This window comes from Ceratina calcarata, unplaced genomic scaffold (assembly GCF_001652005.2).
Source record: "Ceratina calcarata isolate Rehan_Ccalc_2016 unplaced genomic scaffold, ASM165200v1 scaffold7.2, whole genome shotgun sequence".
Lineage (NCBI taxonomy): Eukaryota > Metazoa > Arthropoda > Insecta > Hymenoptera > Apidae > Ceratina > Ceratina calcarata.
Genome location: NW_017178268.1, coordinates 218327 through 236227, shown reverse-complemented (window position 1 = coordinate 236227; position 17901 = coordinate 218327). Strand labels below are relative to the sequence as shown.

Sequence of the window (17901 nt, the reverse complement as noted above, 5' to 3'; positions counted from 1 at the left end):
TCGTAAAAAGCCCACCTAGACCGAAGCTGACGACCTTTCAACCGGCGACAATTCGTACGTTTTTCTGCGAAACTCGGCGAGATATCGCCGTCAACGCTGGCATTGTATGTACCATAGATGAAATTCGATTTTCTTTCGAACCGTGACAAAACAGCTTCGGTCGATCGAGAAGTCGCTCTCATTTCACGTCCTATTCGCTCTTTCCCGATCTCTTTCTATTTCTGTCCCCACTCTGGTTTCTTCCCTTCCTCCTATGACTAACACAGCCTGGAACCCGCCGCCGCACACGCGCCCACACGCGACCAAATCCACTGAACCGCATGGCAAAATGGTGTACCCCTGGTTTCTATCGACGGACAGGTCGACAATGTAATAAAAGTGCACGAAAGGGTGGGACGATTATCGTATAACCCTTTGGAACTCGCGCGTAACACTCGTGTCTCACGCCTTAACTCGCACGTTTGGAACGCGTGCACAAAAGCGAGAGAACCTGGTCGCCTTTTCAGATGACTACTACTACCCCGACGACCTATACCGACTGACGACCAGCGACCCCGTCGCTAGACAACGCGCGACCGACGCAGAGAACGTCGCCAGGCGTCTAGCCGAAATCGACGACGACTACGTCGAGGATACGCCTAGGAAACGCGTTAGAATCCGCGTGCCCGTTGTCAGAAAGAATGGGAGACAGCATAAGCTGACGGTGGTCAGACGCAGACCGATTTCATCCAGAACCGAGGAGCCATTGACCGCAACCAGTCATACGCCCAGGAGAATCGTCGTGACGCGAGTCAGACCACTCGGTCTGGCTAATACCATTCACCCTGACTCGGAATTAGACACCGTGAAACCTGAAGTACAAGGTAGACACAAAGTGACTATCACTAGACGTAGGAAGATAGAATCGACTCCTACATCTAGCGAGAAGAGGGCGAGAATCACTAGGAAGAAGTTGATCGCTGTTAGACCGGTGCAACCGACACCCAGTTTCGCCATCATCACCACAGGCTTCTTTACCGCACCAGCTAACGATGAATATTCCGAAGAAGTGGAAGACGAAACGCCGAGCAGAGAGGAAATCAGCTCGACGGTCACGCCGGAATTGAATGAACCACCGAATGTGATCGACAGCAAGCCTGATGAGAACGAGAGCATCATGGAGGAGACTGGATCGAAGGTGATAGAGGAGAGCACTGCGAGCACTCCTGTCATTATTACCGACAACTTCTTCTTCCCGCCGAGCAACGATGAATATGAATACGAAGACGATTACGTGGAAACGACGACCATGAAAGAAATCCCTAAAACAGAAGACGTTTCTGACGCTTCGAACACGTCTGCAGCTCCTGAAAAGGAGGAAACGACGGTGGAACAGCAGAACGATTTGCAGACAACGACGGAGACTGTTGCTGAACATCAGGCGACGACGGAGTCCGTTGCTGAACATCCGGCAACAACGGAGTCTGTTGCTGAACATCAGGCGACGACGGAGTCTGTGGTTGAACATCTGACGACAGAATCGGTTGCTGAACATCAAGCAACGACGGAAGCAGTTATTGAACATCAGACGACGACAGAATCAGAAGATAAATCTGAAGAGATTCTTACAACCGTGAAGCCAAAGGACGAAGCAGTTCCTACCACGACTCAAGAATTCTCTGAAGAAGAAGAAGAAGACACTTTAACGACGAAACCTCCTGAGAAAAAAGAAGAAGAATCATTTGAAGAAGAAGAAGAAGAAAAGGAAGCAGAAGAAGAAGGAGAAGACGAGAAACATGTAACGACAATCCAATTTATGCAAACTACCGAGTCGGTCGATAAAACAACGTCAACTAGCACTGAAGAGAAGATAGAGACAACAACTCATTTTGATACAGCAACGACAAATTCGGAAAAAGAAAACGAATACCCCGTATCGTCTACTGAACCTGAAATTGAGGACACGACAATTAGAAATGAGGATGAAGAACACTACCATCCTACCATCACTTCAACTGAAGATTCCCTTGAAAAAACTGAAACTGAGGAATTATCACCAGAAAAGAGTGAAGATATTCAACCTCAAATAGACATCGAAACTCAAACGACGAAAGTAGAAACAGAATCGTCGCGCATAGAAGACACTGAGACGACGTTAAGCACGAAATTAGAAACCGGAAGATCCTTCCCAGACATCGTAAGCTCCACAACTCTGAAAGAAACCTCGACAACAATACTTAAATCCGAAGAGAAGGAAGATATACAAACGGTGCAACCGATACAATCGGTTACCGAGTCCAGTTCACCTTCTGTCGAATTATCTCCCAGTTTCGCGAGCGTCCTGCCTCTGGATACGTCCCAAGACACCATTACTCCGAGCTACCTCGACGAATCCGAGATCCCCAGCGTGATTCCTCTGGGAGTCGATTACACGCCGTCGCCTGGCACTTCGGCGACATTGACGACGTCAATCACGTCGCCGACGCCCGAGGAAATCGAGGCAGGGCTGGCCGACGATCTCTACCTGTCCTTGTCCAGACCCGACTTCCCCGAGATTCTCCCATCGAAACCCGTGAATCACGACGATACCGTCGGATCCGACGACACGACTTACTTAGAACCGAGCACGAGCGTTTACTATACTGAGACGGTGGTCACGTCGACGCGACTTAGGACGTACACGTACGTGGTGACGCAACTGAACGGACTGGAGACGAAAGTTAGCTCGTCGACGACCGTGCGACCGAGAGTGACGACGCTCACGTTGACGGTGCCCGTCACCGTCACCGTGACTCCTACCGTGGAGTCGTCGCCGCACTACTCCGTTTCGTCTGTGTATAGCCCGGTGCCCGCTGCTGGTGAGTAGCTACTACTGGCTCTTGCGAATAGCCTTCTTCTTTCACAAAACGCTGTCCAGTACTCTATACCGAATCAATCTTTAAAATTGATCGTATATTTTAGTTGTGCAAAGAATTGCTTGAATATTTAACAATTTGCATAGTAAGGAAGCATTAAAAATAAGGCCCTCATTACCAAATTTTTATAAATTAAGTAAAAATTGTAAGAAGAATTTCATATTTCAACACTCTATAGATGTTCCATTAATTTGTATATATACTAGCTAAGAAAATTGAGCATATTATATACGGTAATGATGCGAATGGGTTAAATGATTAAACGTTGGGTACAGAGCACTGGACGACAAATGTAAAAAGTATTTATTCTTCTTTAGACTAATATTACGTTTCCTGTACAAAAATCTCTTTCGAGTCTTATTCCACTTCTTGTACAATAGAATTCTGCCAGTTGTAACTGTATATACTTGTAAATTGAAATCCAATCTTGTACATACTTAAACTCTTATCTAGTCTATTCTGTATATTTTTTGTTTCTTAATTATTGGACACACATCTTAACACAGTGTACAGAGAAAATTAAAGGACACCTGAGTCTATGAAAAATGGTATCTGAGTTTCTGATTAAAAGGTGCATTTCTTTCTCGATGTACGCATTCTGTCAAGAAATTGCAGAAGGGGGTTGTTAAAACGAGAACGTGATGAGGGTTGTAATCGTTTGATCGCGGAATTGTAACGACAGGCGAGCACGATGGGGTGAAGGACGAGGAGGGTCGAAGGTTAAATCTGGCCACCCGGGTGATGTCGAATGGAGTCGAGGTGATCGTCGCCGGTCCGACGCCGGCGCTACGTTGGGAGAACTCGGCGCCTCAGCCCACGCTGACGCTGTCCGACGCGGTTGTCATGATGCTCCCGCAAGATAAGCCGAATGAATTTGTCACGAAGACGTGCACGACCACTTTCACGTACCTCGCTACTATCACCAAGGACGGTACTACTACCGTGTCCACCGAACAGCAAGTACGATATTGTCAATGAATTTGATCAAGGATATACAGGGTGGCCCATAACTGGCGGCACAACCGAAAGGGTGACGATTCTATGTTAAAAAATCCGACGAAAATATAGAATTTTTCTGTATTTTTTTTATGTTATTATTATATATATTTATATATATTTAATATTATATTATTATAATATTATAAAAATATTATATTATTATAATATTTTTTATGTTATTATTATATATATTATGTATATATTTTTTTATGTTATTATATTCACTCCACTTTCGGTTGTACACCATCCCGTATAATCTAAATATCAACGATGGATCATTTATCCTATTTGAATAAATGTTAATGAATTAATGTTATCGATATTATTCCTAAATCATCAAAGGTGATAGCTAACACGGCGACTGAGGAACGGCACAGGAAGCCAGGATCGGAGACAGCCGCTGTAACATTGGAAGCTTCGCCGACGTTGCGCACAGAGGTATTCAAGACGACGTACACTTACCTGGCGTTGAACACCGATCACTCAGATGTGAACGACGCCCTCGAAAGCAGCACGAAAGTTATTACGAACACGGTCACTGCGCCGCAGCATTATCTCGATATGATTTTGGAACCGTCGGAGGCGCCGCGACCGGAAACGAATACTTATCTCAGTACCAGGTTGTTGGAGAAAACGTTCATGGAGGACGGTCGCACCAGAATTGAAACCACCAGTGACACCGTCACCCAGGTAGAATGAATAAAATTAATAGATCGTGGAAAAAGTTTTTTCGTATTTTATATCGAAATTGGAAAAATATTTTCTTATCTTCTGCACCCAATAAGTTTAAACCAAATATGTGTAATATTAATGGAGAAAAAATTGCGATAAGTGCGTTTGATCGTCTAAATACGAAGAAACATTTTTCCCAAGCCAATGTTAATGATATTGCAGGAGTTCAATGATCTCATATAAAATTAAATACACTCGCTGTAGCTCATAGTGACAGAGTCAGCACCTCCTCCACGACCGACCAGCGTCACCACCACTTTGACAGCGTTAGACAGTACAGAGGAAAGCATGACGGACGTCATGAAGACGTACTACATCACTTACACTTATTACAACACCTTTTTGGAAAAGGGTAGTACCGTGGTTCGGACGAACGTCGCGACGTCGACGGACGTTGTTCTGGAGAAAGTCCCCGTGAAGAAAACGACCATGAAAACAGCTTTGGTCAGTCCAACCCCGGAACCTATACAAATCTTCGCTACCAAAACGTATCTGACTACGTTCACTTACTTCACTACGTTGCTACAGGTAAATTATATATACATATATGTATGTATTAATCGATTCATCATTGATTAATTTTTTTATCTCGAACCTCCCTGTTTCCTTTATTTCTTTAAAGCAACAGCAGGTAAACGAATAATTTGTATGAGTTTTGTTATTGAATGAACTCGGAAAATTCGAATCCATTTTCAGGCGGGACCAGACGGTGAAACTTCCACTACTGTCTCCTCGAGGTCTCACATCGTGGAGAACGTGGTCACAGAATCGATAGCACCGAGTTTATTGGATGCTGGGTACATGAACGCTTTATTGACAACGGCACACCATTCTGATTCGGTTAAAAACGTGGTAACGGGATCGACGATCATCTTCTTCGATGAAGAGGACCAAATCGATCCTACAACGAGCACCAGCTACCAAGAAGCGAGTTCAACGGTGGAAATTCAAAAAGACGAGACGATTTCAGCGAGTTTGGTATCCACCGAGGCATCCTCCGTCGCTAACGAGCAGAATTTGAAACCTTCTGAACAGATCCCTCAGGTAAATTATTAAATTACAACATTTTGCCTGAAACTCCTGTGTAACTAAATTATGATTACAGGAAAACAACGTGACAGTTTCTAACTCCGACTCTGTCCAGAATAAGAAACCAACTAATCAAAACACGAGCGATTTACAAATGAGCAATCTTCTCAGTTTGGGATCATTGGGTATCAATAGTTTGTCGGCTTTAGGCCCGGTGATTACGGCGATGGCTGGTCTGCTGCAGGGAAAAACATCGGCAACTCGTAGGAATGACACGGTTTCGCAGGCGGAGGTTCAAGAAGCGACCACGCAAAGATCGCCAATTTATATTCCCGTGGCTGAGTTCGCTGACGGAGACATCGAGACTGCCGAAAGTCAAAACATAGGTACTTACGTTTGATTCAATTTTTATCATGCGATCTCTTATCAATTCTTACCATTATTTAAAGAGGAAGTGTTTATTGGTATCGAATGCTATTTTTAATGTAATAAAAATCTGATTAATAATTCTCTTCGAAGGTACACATTTGGTAAACGTGAACCACAATTACATCGCCGAGACTCGTCACAAAGTAGCGTCCAGCTTGGCAGATGGGATTCCGATCTCCCCAGGGGAAGTGATCACAGCGAACAGCGACGTGATCATAGGAAAACCAGGGAAAATGGGGCCAAGACCGCCTCAGACGTTCCTGGAAGACGAAGAACACATCGGGATGAAGCCACCGCCGTTACCAGTTCCCAACATCCCGGTTCACCCAGTTTTAGAGGTGTTGGAGAACGACAGAGAGGACAGTCAGGCTCAACAGACGTCTCAGAGTCAACGTATAAGCCCGCAGATACAAATATATCCCGCGCATCAGATTTACGAGGAGCATTTAAAGATACCAGTGTCCATGCCGGTCGAGACGAATCCCACGTTGATACCCAAACAGCCTCAGAAGTTGCTTCCCGTTTCGGTTCAATCGTCACCACCTAAGAGGATGGGCTCGAAACAAGATGTGTTGGAAAATGATCCTCTGTTGAAGCCTCCTAACAGACCGAACGTGGAGCAGTATGCGAATCCAAATTCGAATCTGAAGGAACCGGAATGGAGTCCTGAAAAACCGAGGAGGCCTTGGAGCGCCAAGGATCCTTCGAGGATTCCGCAATTTGATCACGTAATTATTCTACTCTGTCTTATTCTTAATCTAAGTGACAAAATTTATTTTTAATAATTTATTTATGTATTAAAAACAAAAAAGGTTTTACTGTTTTTATGAATTTATTATGAAAAAATTTTCAGAAACCCGAGGCAGAAAGGCCAATAGGAAAACCATGGTCATCCGACGACCAGATATGGCCCCCATGGTCGCTTAAAAATCCTCTTCTTCCGGATTCGCACACAGTTATCCAATCTTCAGAGCCGAAACCTGCATCAGGTGAACCCATAGTTCACCAAGTGCCGCACGTGATCGACAGATCGACGGGGCAGCCTTTACTGGTCAACATCCAGCCTAGTCAAGTAGCCAACGTAGTGATTCCTCAGGGTGGGACTCAAGCGCTGATATTCGGAGACACGAGCGAGCCGCACATCAGTGGCCAGTATTTCGACGATCCATTACCGTACCCTGAGTCAGAAGTTGGTCTAGGATTTGTTGGAATTCAAAGGGTAAGCTTAAACGTGTTCATTTTTTAATGAATGATGAGAAAATTGCAGATATTACGAACGAATATTTTCATGGAAAACAGGAAGGCAGAAATATACATATTTCGTAATTAGAGGATTCTAAATATGTCACATGACTTTTACATATGTATCATGCATAAATACCCGCAGTTTAATAATAAATAAATCTTCTAGGTGGAAGATCTACCACAGTATTCCAACGGTAAGGACCCTGCGGATTACATGGTTCCCCCATCGCCGCCTCTGAACTTCAAAATTCCTGAAAAGCACTCTCCCAATCATCCAGCGACGATTCCCCTGACACCGAATCGTTTCGAGTACGAGAAGCCGCAGGACAAGTTGAACCGACCCGAGAAGAAGCCTTCAGACGTACACGTGATCAAGCATCCCGACAACTCTGGTGTCTTGGGTGGTCAGGGGCACGTGCACACGGAGATTCTGGTGCATCACAGGCCGGAAACCGTGAATGTCCGTCCTCAAATGCATCCTCACGTACATTCCACGAATCATTTGCCACCGCGGGGACAATACTCGAAGATTCCTAAACCAGGGGAGTCCGTCTCTCCGCCAAGGAGAACAGAATTGTCAAATCCGTCCGACAATTCGCACAGATACATTCTTTTGGCTAAACCAGACTCGGGGAATGAAATTGTTTTAAACACGAATTGGAAAGACAAGAAACCACCGAGGCTCCTGATCAATAACAGACTGAGGCCTCGCCCGCCGTTGAGATCGACTACTAGCCGTCCTTTGGACAGACCGATGTACGTGGAGAGGCCGAATATCAGGAAACCTATGTTCAATGGGCCTCAGAGGCCCCCGGCGAAGACGCAAAATACGAACACGTTCGTGCTCCCTCATCGACCGGTCGCCAATCCTCAAATCCATCACGAACCGCCGAGAACAATCAGCTCGACGCCTGGAGATAAGTACGTGACTGATAGGCAACCATCTTTCGGCTCCCATTCTCAGGTATGAAATTCGCATTCCATTACAAGATAAAGAGATTAAATAAAACGATACAGCTCCACTATTTATTTTCTTACAACAGGTGGACCATCGGGACAGACCAGCTCAGACGCATCACGAAAAGAGACCAGGAAACCAAATGAAGCCCCAGGCTGAGAGGACAGAGGAGCATCTGCCGACTGGTGCAGTGGGATATCACAATCCTTCAAATCCAAAAATAAAACAAGAAAAGCCGAACGATTCTCAAATACAAAATGCGGACCATTCGACTGATCAAGAACAGCCAGAAATTTGGCAGAGCAACACTCAAACGGAAAAGACATTTGACTCTGAAACCGCGTCCTCCGAATCGGTGAATTATCACGATCAGATTAAGGAATCTGAGGATAGGGACAAATCAACGGACGAGACGTCCACTCATAATCGTGGTAACAGTACGTCGTTTAAGAATCCTGATAACACGGTGATGGGGAAACCAATTGGAAGCATGGACCATCGACACGAGGAGAAAGAGAAGCCTGTCTGGATAAGTGCTGGAGCTCCGTTTAGCCATAAAAACGAGGACACGTCCCCTCAAACGCATTACTACGACGTTAAGACTCACGAGCTTCCAATTGTCCAAGGGAAACCATTTGGCGTGTACACTGGTCACGAGAATACTAATTACGGTTACAAATGGATGGAAACTAAACCCGAGTACGACATAGTGCAAGGTGTGCCGACCAGTTATTACGGAAACAAATCTCCTGTTGGTTTCAAGAACCAGCAGAGTGAACAGACAACGCCTAGGACCCGCGACGACACCATTGACTTGAAACCACCTGCGATCATTCCTCAATTTGTTCCAGAATCGGACAAGCATAACAGACCATATCCGAGGGTTCCTACTGTAAATAAGATTGAAACGAGACCTGTGTTACATTCCAGACCGGATGGCCAATTCTTGGAGACGCAGTCTAGTCAGGATAAATCTGGTACCGTAGAACCGTTCGCAAATAGCAGTTTAACATATTCGGACAAGAATCAGAGTCACTTGCAATTAGGAGGATTCGTCGATCTAAACTGGGATAGTGGAAGGATTTCTAATAAAAGCGAAGTTACGAGGAATAATTCTATGCATCAGCAATACTCTCAGACTGGTGAAACCGTGAAACTGGGATCGGCGACAAGAATTCATCCGGAATATCCTCATATAATTACCAAGCCGAAGCCTCAAGTGCCTGAACCGATCACCATTTCAACGAACAAGAAACCAGATTCCCGGCCCAATATAAGATTCTCCATGCCTGTGGAGGCTATAGGCGAAGAAACTGATAGTAAGACGCAGACCGAGCGTCCGCCGAGCATGCTGATCACTAACGATAAGAAAACTGACGAGAAGACGGACTCTACTTATCAGACAAGCTTCGCTCCATCGGAAGTTAACAAGGGGAACGAAGGGAACATGAGAATAAGACCCGTTGATACTTCTAACGATATGTTAAATAATATGGAAGGAATGAGTGTGCCTTCTAGAGACATGATGCCTCCACCTTTGAGGCCAGTCGTCGGATCGAATCAGTCGAACAAAAATGAGGAAGAAGATTTAAAGCCTCCGCCGATACCTTCGAGGGACGTCGTAGGTTTATCGCCCCCACCAGTTGATATCACCACGACCGATGGTCCTATGGAAGATAGATTTTCGTTTACGACTGACAACGAATCTGGCTTGAAGCCACCGCCTAAGTATATTCCTTTGAAGGAATCTTCTGCTGCGCCTTTGCCGAGCGTTACTATGGTGCCTCCTAGCCCGAGACCTTCCGTTACCAGGCCTTTCATCGTAGAATTACTCTCTCAAGTTAGTCGATTAAATCAGTGCAATTGAATTTGAAAAGGTAGTGGAAGAAAAAGTCATTTTTATATGTTTGCATTTATTTTTAAGGACATGGTACCTCCACCGCCGGTGACGCAAACGACTAGGCCACTAGAAATAGCCACGGTGAGGCCAGCGGTGGCGGTGTCTGGCTCGATTCAAATCGCGACGGCTGTCGCAACGTCTCACATACCTGTCGTACACGATATCGAGTCGAAGATACCGATCATACACGGTACCGTCGATCTCCCGGTGGTTGTGGACGTGCCCGAGATTCTCAGACCGGTTGAAACGAGAATGACGGAGCATGTTAGCATTTATACCGTGCGACCCTTCGACACCAGGCCCGTTTCCAGGTAGGATTCTTCTTTCCGATGTATTTTACAAACGAATGAATTTTACAGAATGGTCATCGTATCTGTCCGAGACCAATTCTTTTCTTATATTTATTTTTTAATTTATATTTGTATTATCTATTCTTAATATCTTAACTTTCTCATGCTTTTCTTGTGTCCTTTTGTGAGAGGCTTTGTAAGAGCTCATGCTCGTTAATAAAGTAATAATAATAATAATAATAATAATAATAATAATAATAATAATAATAATAATAATAATAATAATAATAATAATAATATTGGCTGATCATCTGTTTCAGAGTTTCGATACAGCCGACCCCGACGCATTCGACGAATCTAGTGGTCCCGACGAAGCTCAGACCACTACAAGTGGACCACATCCAGCCCAGCAGGTCTTCGTCGACTCGAGACGTGGAACCGACCCGGTCTCACAATTTCGATATCTCTCGCAACCCGGTTAAACGTCCGGAGCAACCGGTATTCCTGGAATCCAGCCACGACAACGTTCCGCCATCGAGCAAAGTGGAACCTACGGAGAGTTTGACTCGCGTGGAGACCACGAGTCAGGCGAAGAAAGAACCGCGGCCGACGATGACGAAGAACGACGCCTCGAAGGTGGTGGTCGTCCCGTCGGCCACGGGATACAAACGGAAGAACGAGACGAGCGAGTCGAGGGAACCGAGCGTGGTGACCAGGGTTGACAGCTCGGTAACGAAGGTAACGAGCACTTTGTCGGAGGACATCGACAGGAGGAACGAGCCGGTGATCAAGATGACGAAGGACGTTAACAGCGCGACGCGCGCTGTCAATGGGACCACGACAATGCGCATGAAGCCCAAAGAGGTGAGTTACTATTACGAAGTAAAAGTGAGTAGAATATACAAAGGAAAACACGAACTTAAAATACTGACAATAGATGATACGAATACAAACTTAAAAATAAAACAAATAACGAGAACAAAAAAGAAATTAGAAAAGAGGAAAATAAGAAATAAATAATAATAGGAATATTTATTAATTATAAATATTTATTGCCCAAAGAATATGAATTACTATTGAATTATGTCGTGCATCGATTCGATTTAAGGTGGTACGATTCCAAACGTCGACGGTGACCAGGACGGAAACGTCGGTGCTCGGTACTCCGCCCACGACGCGAACTTTGCTCCTCACCCACACCTTGACGTCGACTACCGTGGAAACGGTGACGGAAACGTTGCTGCGTCCGACCAGCGTGATTTCCACGATCACGTCGACGATTCTCCAATCGGTGGTGTCTCGGGTGCCGTCGTCTTACGAAAACGCAGTTGATAATGACTCGATATTCGTGGTGATAAGCGATCAGAAACCGCCGGCACCTGGTGCCGAAGAGGTAAGTGCATTTTTAATTCAATATTATTATCATATTACGTTATTATAATATTGTTAATTTTATAAATTGTTTTTTAAGGTGGAAGCTGAGTATGGCGATGAAATATCGCGAGATGAACAAGATCCAACTGGAAACGAGATTCACAGGGTTCTGGCTGGTGGAGTCCTCGGAGCACCCGTTGTATCTCTTCAACCTGTTACCAATCAATGCACACCTGAATGCAGAGCATCCAAAGCTGAGATATGCGCCGAGGCCGGTGGTGAAATGAGATGCGTCTGTCGCCCAGGCTTCGCGAGGATGTTCCCTGACAGACCTTGCAAACGTGAGTCAATAATTTACTTATTTATTAACCAAAATAGATGAATCATCGTTTTCGTCACTCCGATCATCACTTTCGAAGTAAACGGCTCATTTCTAAAAAAAAAATCATTTTCCAGCTACTTACACGTACACGTTAAGAGTCGGCTTGGACCGTATTGGACACGAACGAGTGATTTACGAGCCAGGCCTGAACGATTCAACGTCAACGGCGTTCAGAAGGCTGACGGGACCTACCAAGGACGCCCTGGACCGAACTCTGATGCAGAGCGATCTCAGGGATATCTACAGAGGGTTGAATATCGCCGGTTTCTCGTCCGATCCGACTAAAGTCGAATTCCACGTTCAGCTCAGCGAGAATACGAACGAAACCAGATTAAAAGAGATCCTTAGGAAGTATCTAATCGCCAGCAATTATAGTTTGGGAGGCACCGAGGTCCACGCTTCGAAGAATCTCAACGTGGTGAGCATCAAATTAAAACATATATTTCTCATTTTTAATTAATGCCTATTTTGTTTTACTCACCTTCACCGGTGACTGACACGGCACTTAACATGTCAGATCGCAAATTTTTACATCGAAGTAAAATTGCTGTTTCAGATCGATGCATTCGACTTTGACGAGTGCGCGACGGAAGACGGTGGGCCGCATCACGATTGCTCGCCGAACGCAGCCTGTTTCAACCTACGAGGCTCTTATCAGTGTTCCTGCAAGGAGGGCTGGGCGGACCTATCCGAAAATCCTGCTTATCCCGGTAGACTTTGCTCTCAAGCACCCTTAGGTTGTCCCAGTTGCAACAACAAGGGACACTGCGTGACCAATACCAATGGCCAAGAGGTCTGTGAATGCTTCCCCTGGCACAGTGGTCAGAGGTGTCAAGTTAATCTCAAAGGTACCGTTGATTATTGTAAAAAAAAAAATAGAAGAGAAACCTGTTGAGGGTTTGGAACAGTTCCAATTCTACGGACGCATAAATCTGTTTTCTAGTGTTGCTGATAGCTCTGGTTACAACTGGAGCAATATTACTCGGGCTTCTGGCAGTGTGCGTGGGCATGGCGTGTTTCCGTCAACCGGGCCGCAGGCACAGGACCGGCGACAGAAGGGCGATGATTCCTGGAACCGGCGGCGACACGAGCAGCGAGGGTAGCGTCACGGATCTGGCGATACCTCACCACGTGCCGCACGTTCTGCCGCCACCCCCGCAAATGATAGCGCCCTTGCCGCCCACTAAAAGACCCGTCAGGAAAATCAGTGCGAAACCCAGGCATCCACCGAGGAAAGCAACGATGATACCCGCATCAGGTTCGTTTACAATCAAGTAGAAAAATATAAACTACAATGACACACATAAAAATTTGTATACATTTACAAATTTAATAAGTTTTCTAATATTGGACTCGGTGAATTAATTTTCGTTTAATGATTAATTTATTACATGAGAATTTACGGCAGAATTTTTAAGATTTTATTGAACAGTCTAATTAAAATTTAAAATATATAATAATGATAATGTTGATGATAATAATAATTGATTAATAAATAAAAATCATATAGTGCCAGTAAGCGACGAGCAGAGGGATCGTTCATTGACGGTAATGATACCGCGGGCGAAGTTCCGTTCGGCACCCCAGTCGCCGCAGAATTACAAATCCGGGATGAGCACGTTCTCGACGGAGGAGCACAAGCTGCTCAACTATCTCGACAGCGGCACGCACAACACCGGAAACAGGAAGCAGAGTATATCCAGCGCGAAGGACTGCAAGGAGACCGACATGCAGATCGCCAGGACGCAATCCACGCCGTCCGGTGCCCTCGTCAGCGCCGGCTTTCAGGTATTCGCAAATCCGTTACTATTTTCTGTGTCGATTTTCCTTGGACATAATAGAATAATTAGAATTATACTTAAAATTTGTCTATCTACCAGGTGTCGGCAACGGTGACCCGGCCGATGGACGCCGATTCCACGTTGGCTCGTTCCTGTGGCGAGACGACGGTCGAGACGGCGACCAAAGTGCTGCGTACCGGCGACCTCCAAGCCGACCAGTGCTCGACGTTGGCGCGTTCCTGCGGCGAAACGACCATCCAAGCGCCGACGAAATTGTTGAGGCTGGACTTAGGCGAGGCCGGATCGACTCTCGCCAGGTCTTGCGGCGAGACAACGATCCAGCCGCCGACGAAAGTGGCCGAGGCGCGTAGGAACAGCGTTAAGGACGCCAGAGACAACAGGGACACCAGAGACAGCGCTAGCGAGGGGCACACAATGGCCGAGAGGGATCTGGGAAGCACGCTGAGACTTCCGGCCCAGCATCCGCCTCTCTACAGCCCGGACAGGGTGAGTTACCGCGGAAATATGAAACTCGTATAGTCGTCGAAGTGCTTGGGACAAGGGTCGCCAAACCTTGTTTGATTAGTAGTAGTCGTTTGTTTCATGCCTTTCGCCTTTGAACGGAGTGGTACAAAACGATTTACCAATAAATTAATTGTAATTAATGTGTAAATATTAAATAACTTTTCAAAAGTACCTTTATTGACTTTAAAAATTATACATACTGANACTTAAAATTTGTCTATCTACCAGGTGTCGGCAACGGTGACCCGGCCGATGGACGCCGATTCCACGTTGGCTCGTTCCTGTGGCGAGACGACGGTCGAGACGGCGACCAAAGTGCTGCGTACCGGCGACCTCCAAGCCGACCAGTGCTCGACGTTGGCGCGTTCCTGCGGCGAAACGACCATCCAAGCGCCGACGAAATTGTTGAGGCTGGACTTAGGCGAGGCCGGATCGACTCTCGCCAGGTCTTGCGGCGAGACAACGATCCAGCCGCCGACGAAAGTGGCCGAGGCGCGTAGGAACAGCGTTAAGGACGCCAGAGACAACAGGGACACCAGAGACAGCGCTAGCGAGGGGCACACAATGGCCGAGAGGGATCTGGGAAGCACGCTGAGACTTCCGGCCCAGCATCCGCCTCTCTACAGCCCGGACAGGGTGAGTTACCGCGGAAATATGAAACTCGTATAGTCGTCGAAGTGCTTGGGACAAGGGTCGCCAAACCTTGTTTGATTAGTAGTAGTCGTTTGTTTCATACCTTTCGCCTTTGAACGGAGTGGTACAAAACGATTTACCAATAAATTAATTGTAACTAATGCATAAATATTAAATAATTTTTCAAAAGTTTACTGACTTTAAAAATTACACAAATTGAAATGACAAAAAAAACGCACGAACTTTCGGTTCACCCTAATACTTGTGTGCACTCTGCAGACTGGTTGCGATAATTTAGACCTTAGATTAGAGCATGTTCTACTGGAAGTAGCTTCCATATGTGTCGAAAATGTAGAGAATTCGTAGAAAGAGAGAAGTATAATTGACAGACATGCTGCTCTCTTCTCGCAGCATGGGGTCCTTCAACTTGCCCTGAATTTCAAACCTCTCACTGATAAATGTGGTCATTTCTCTGTATTTTACGATTTGAAATACAGCACTTGTTCTTGTTAGAATGTATGAATAACGATAAACTTTAAATAATTTTGTTTGATTTTTTCAGACCAGCGATCGAGAATCAAACTTCGACTCCCTTTAGACACCGAAAAGAGTGAAGCAGCCCGATCGACGGAGATTTGTGGACGCAAACCGCTGGACGGTAGCCTCCACAGGTTCGCGAGCCGAAAAAGCAAACTTCTCCATCGACGCGCTTAAACTCCTTCAACTAAAATCGGTAACGCAAACTCTCTGACATTCTCAACGGGAAGCTTTATTAAATTAAAATTATTTATTGAACGGAGAGCGTCTGAACGAAAAGTTATTTATGGTAATTTTTGAAAATAACCAAAGCGATAAAAACTAATTCTGCGGTAGGGAGGGAAATTTTCGAGCATCGTTCGCTCATATTTATTTATACAGATGATTTTTAGACGTACGTTAGACGCGTTTCAGAGAGCGCTTTCTTTTTTGCCGTCGACGGGATTCGAAACGATGAATATAAGCTTTTGTCACATTCAAAGAGACGTGCTGGTTACTCATCCCCGTGCCAAAATACAACCAATGAAATGGAAAGGGAAGTCGCTTATCGCCTTTCCGACTCTCGTTTTCACGTTTCATCTTCCTCCTCACCGTTCTTCCTTCATGGCTAACAAAGTCGCCAAGTATTTCCCAAAAGAAATTCGATCATCGTAGAACGTCGTCATTCATAAATACAATTGAAACGACTTAAACCTTTGAAAGATTGAAATTAAAAAATGACGTTGGATCGAATTTCCTACGAACGTCTGATCCTTGGCGAAATGGAAGGAACGAGTTGACGCGTGATTCAAGTAAACACAGTGTCATAAGTCGCGCATAATGCCGCCGCGGTGGCCGGAAGATTATTATTAATTGTTGTTATTGTTTATTTGTTTAGTCTATTTTTTCAAACGGCGGGTCGTAGTTGTCATGTCGCCCGGCTTCGTCTTTACAAATTGGCAATTGCGATCCATCAGATTTGTGAATAAAAATATAATTAATCATCGGGCACGTCCATCTACGGATTCGATCATGCGAACAGCAGTTTCGTATAGTATTGCGTTTTTTTTATGAGATTCGAGAAGTGTCTGACGAAGACGAAGCCGCGGCAACGTCGCTTAATTGGACTCGAGGAAGAGCGAGCAGGCCGTGTCGCATTTAAACTTCATCCCCCCTTTTTTTAATCTCGTTTAGCTCAATAATAGGTAGCGTACGTAAGCGGACGCAGGACAGGTGTATCATTAACGACAATACTTGCAATGCTTTTCTCTTAATTATTATCTCCCCCCAAGAACGTGTTTTAACCAAAAGAACTACCGCTCGTTTCATAAACGAGGGCGAGCAATTGTAATTACTAATTAACTTGTCCACTCTGTTGAAATCGCACCCTCGTGCACGCAGCACGTACGTACACACAGATATCCGATTTATACATAAATATAAATAATATAAAATAATATAATAATAATGATAATAATGATAAATGTAATCTGTTGTACATACCGTCTCCAAGAGAACCTCTTCTTAATGTTATTGTAATTTTTGTATACTTAGAACCTGTATACTTCTTCGTAATTTTAATAAAACCGAATAATACAAATTTCTGTACTTTCACTGCCTTACAAAAAATCGTTAAAATGAATGTGGGAAACGAATTAACAAAAAAACGTACGTAAATTTTGTTACAACAACTTTTAATGTCTAATATTATTTTTTACTACATACAGCGAAAGGTAACGAGAATTGTATTTAACAAATACAAACGCAAGCACCTCCCGCGTGCACGAACCTAATTTAATTAACCGCCGGGGAACCAGCGAGTGCAATTTACGTTCGCGACTGAATATTACCGAAACAATTAAACGCGTAGTAATTTTGAACCGTCGGTAGTCGTGAACAGCCGCGCGAGGCGGTGAACCGCGAAGCGGTCCCCGCCGGTCCCAACGCTATTGGAACGAGGACAACTTGATTCTCGCGCGAACAAAAACCGGGGGACGTGCGGCGGTCCGCGTTTCTCGATTCGTCGCGGCGCGACTCGCGCGCGCAAAGGCGAACCTTAAAACGAGCCTAATCCGCAAAACAAACCGAGGCCCCGAGGAGAGCCGTTCGCGAACGCTCGTAGCAACGCGACGCGACGAAAGGGCCGATTCGTCGAACCCGTGAGCGAGGAGCCGCGCGTGAACGAGCGAGGGAGACGGGCCGAGGCTCCGGACC

The 17901-nt window shown here is 45.3% G+C and overlaps 2 protein-coding genes across 2 annotated transcripts in view; both read left to right on the top strand.

The window, feature by feature from the left end:
- The window catches only part of LOC108630128 (mucin-17), a 61485-nt gene extending 46897 nt beyond the window's left edge, over positions 1 to 14588 (top strand). Inside the window, exons 4-22 of the mRNA XM_026817831.1 lie at positions 486 to 2837; positions 3577 to 3854; positions 4236 to 4583; positions 4830 to 5153; positions 5322 to 5669; positions 5731 to 6040; positions 6174 to 6811; positions 6937 to 7302; positions 7495 to 8292; positions 8372 to 10126; positions 10211 to 10497; positions 10797 to 11340; positions 11585 to 11869; positions 11948 to 12191; positions 12307 to 12650; positions 12789 to 13080; positions 13176 to 13490; positions 13743 to 14020; positions 14113 to 14588. Coding sequence (XP_026673632.1) covers positions 486 to 2837; positions 3577 to 3854; positions 4236 to 4583; positions 4830 to 5153; positions 5322 to 5669; positions 5731 to 6040; positions 6174 to 6811; positions 6937 to 7302; positions 7495 to 8292; positions 8372 to 10126; positions 10211 to 10497; positions 10797 to 11340; positions 11585 to 11869; positions 11948 to 12191; positions 12307 to 12650; positions 12789 to 13080; positions 13176 to 13490; positions 13743 to 14020; positions 14113 to 14553 — 10547 coding nt within the window. The 3' untranslated portion in view covers positions 14554 to 14588. The remainder of the gene's footprint in view (positions 1 to 485; positions 2838 to 3576; positions 3855 to 4235; positions 4584 to 4829; positions 5154 to 5321; positions 5670 to 5730; positions 6041 to 6173; positions 6812 to 6936; positions 7303 to 7494; positions 8293 to 8371; positions 10127 to 10210; positions 10498 to 10796; positions 11341 to 11584; positions 11870 to 11947; positions 12192 to 12306; positions 12651 to 12788; positions 13081 to 13175; positions 13491 to 13742; positions 14021 to 14112) is intronic.
- Positions 14589 to 14769: 181 nt separating this feature from the next.
- Positions 14770 to 17278, top strand: LOC113464966 (uncharacterized). The gene is made up of 2 exons (XM_026817830.1): positions 14770 to 15174; positions 15734 to 17278. Exons 1-2 carry the CDS (start codon positions 14791 to 14793, stop codon positions 15767 to 15769), a joined length of 420 nt encoding a protein of 139 aa, XP_026673631.1. The 5' UTR covers positions 14770 to 14790; the 3' UTR covers positions 15770 to 17278.
- Positions 17279 to 17901: the final 623 nt, after the last annotated feature.

Excerpts from the sequence above, each read along its gene's own strand:
- LOC113464966 (XM_026817830.1), top strand. The coding sequence starts at position 14,791 with ATGGACGCCGATTCCACGTTGGCTCGTTCCTGTGGCGAGACGACGGTC. Across the intron at positions 15,175-15,733 it reads CTCTCTACAGCCCGGACAGG|ACCAGCGATCGAGAATCAAA; the intron begins GTGAGTTACCGC and ends TGATTTTTTCAG.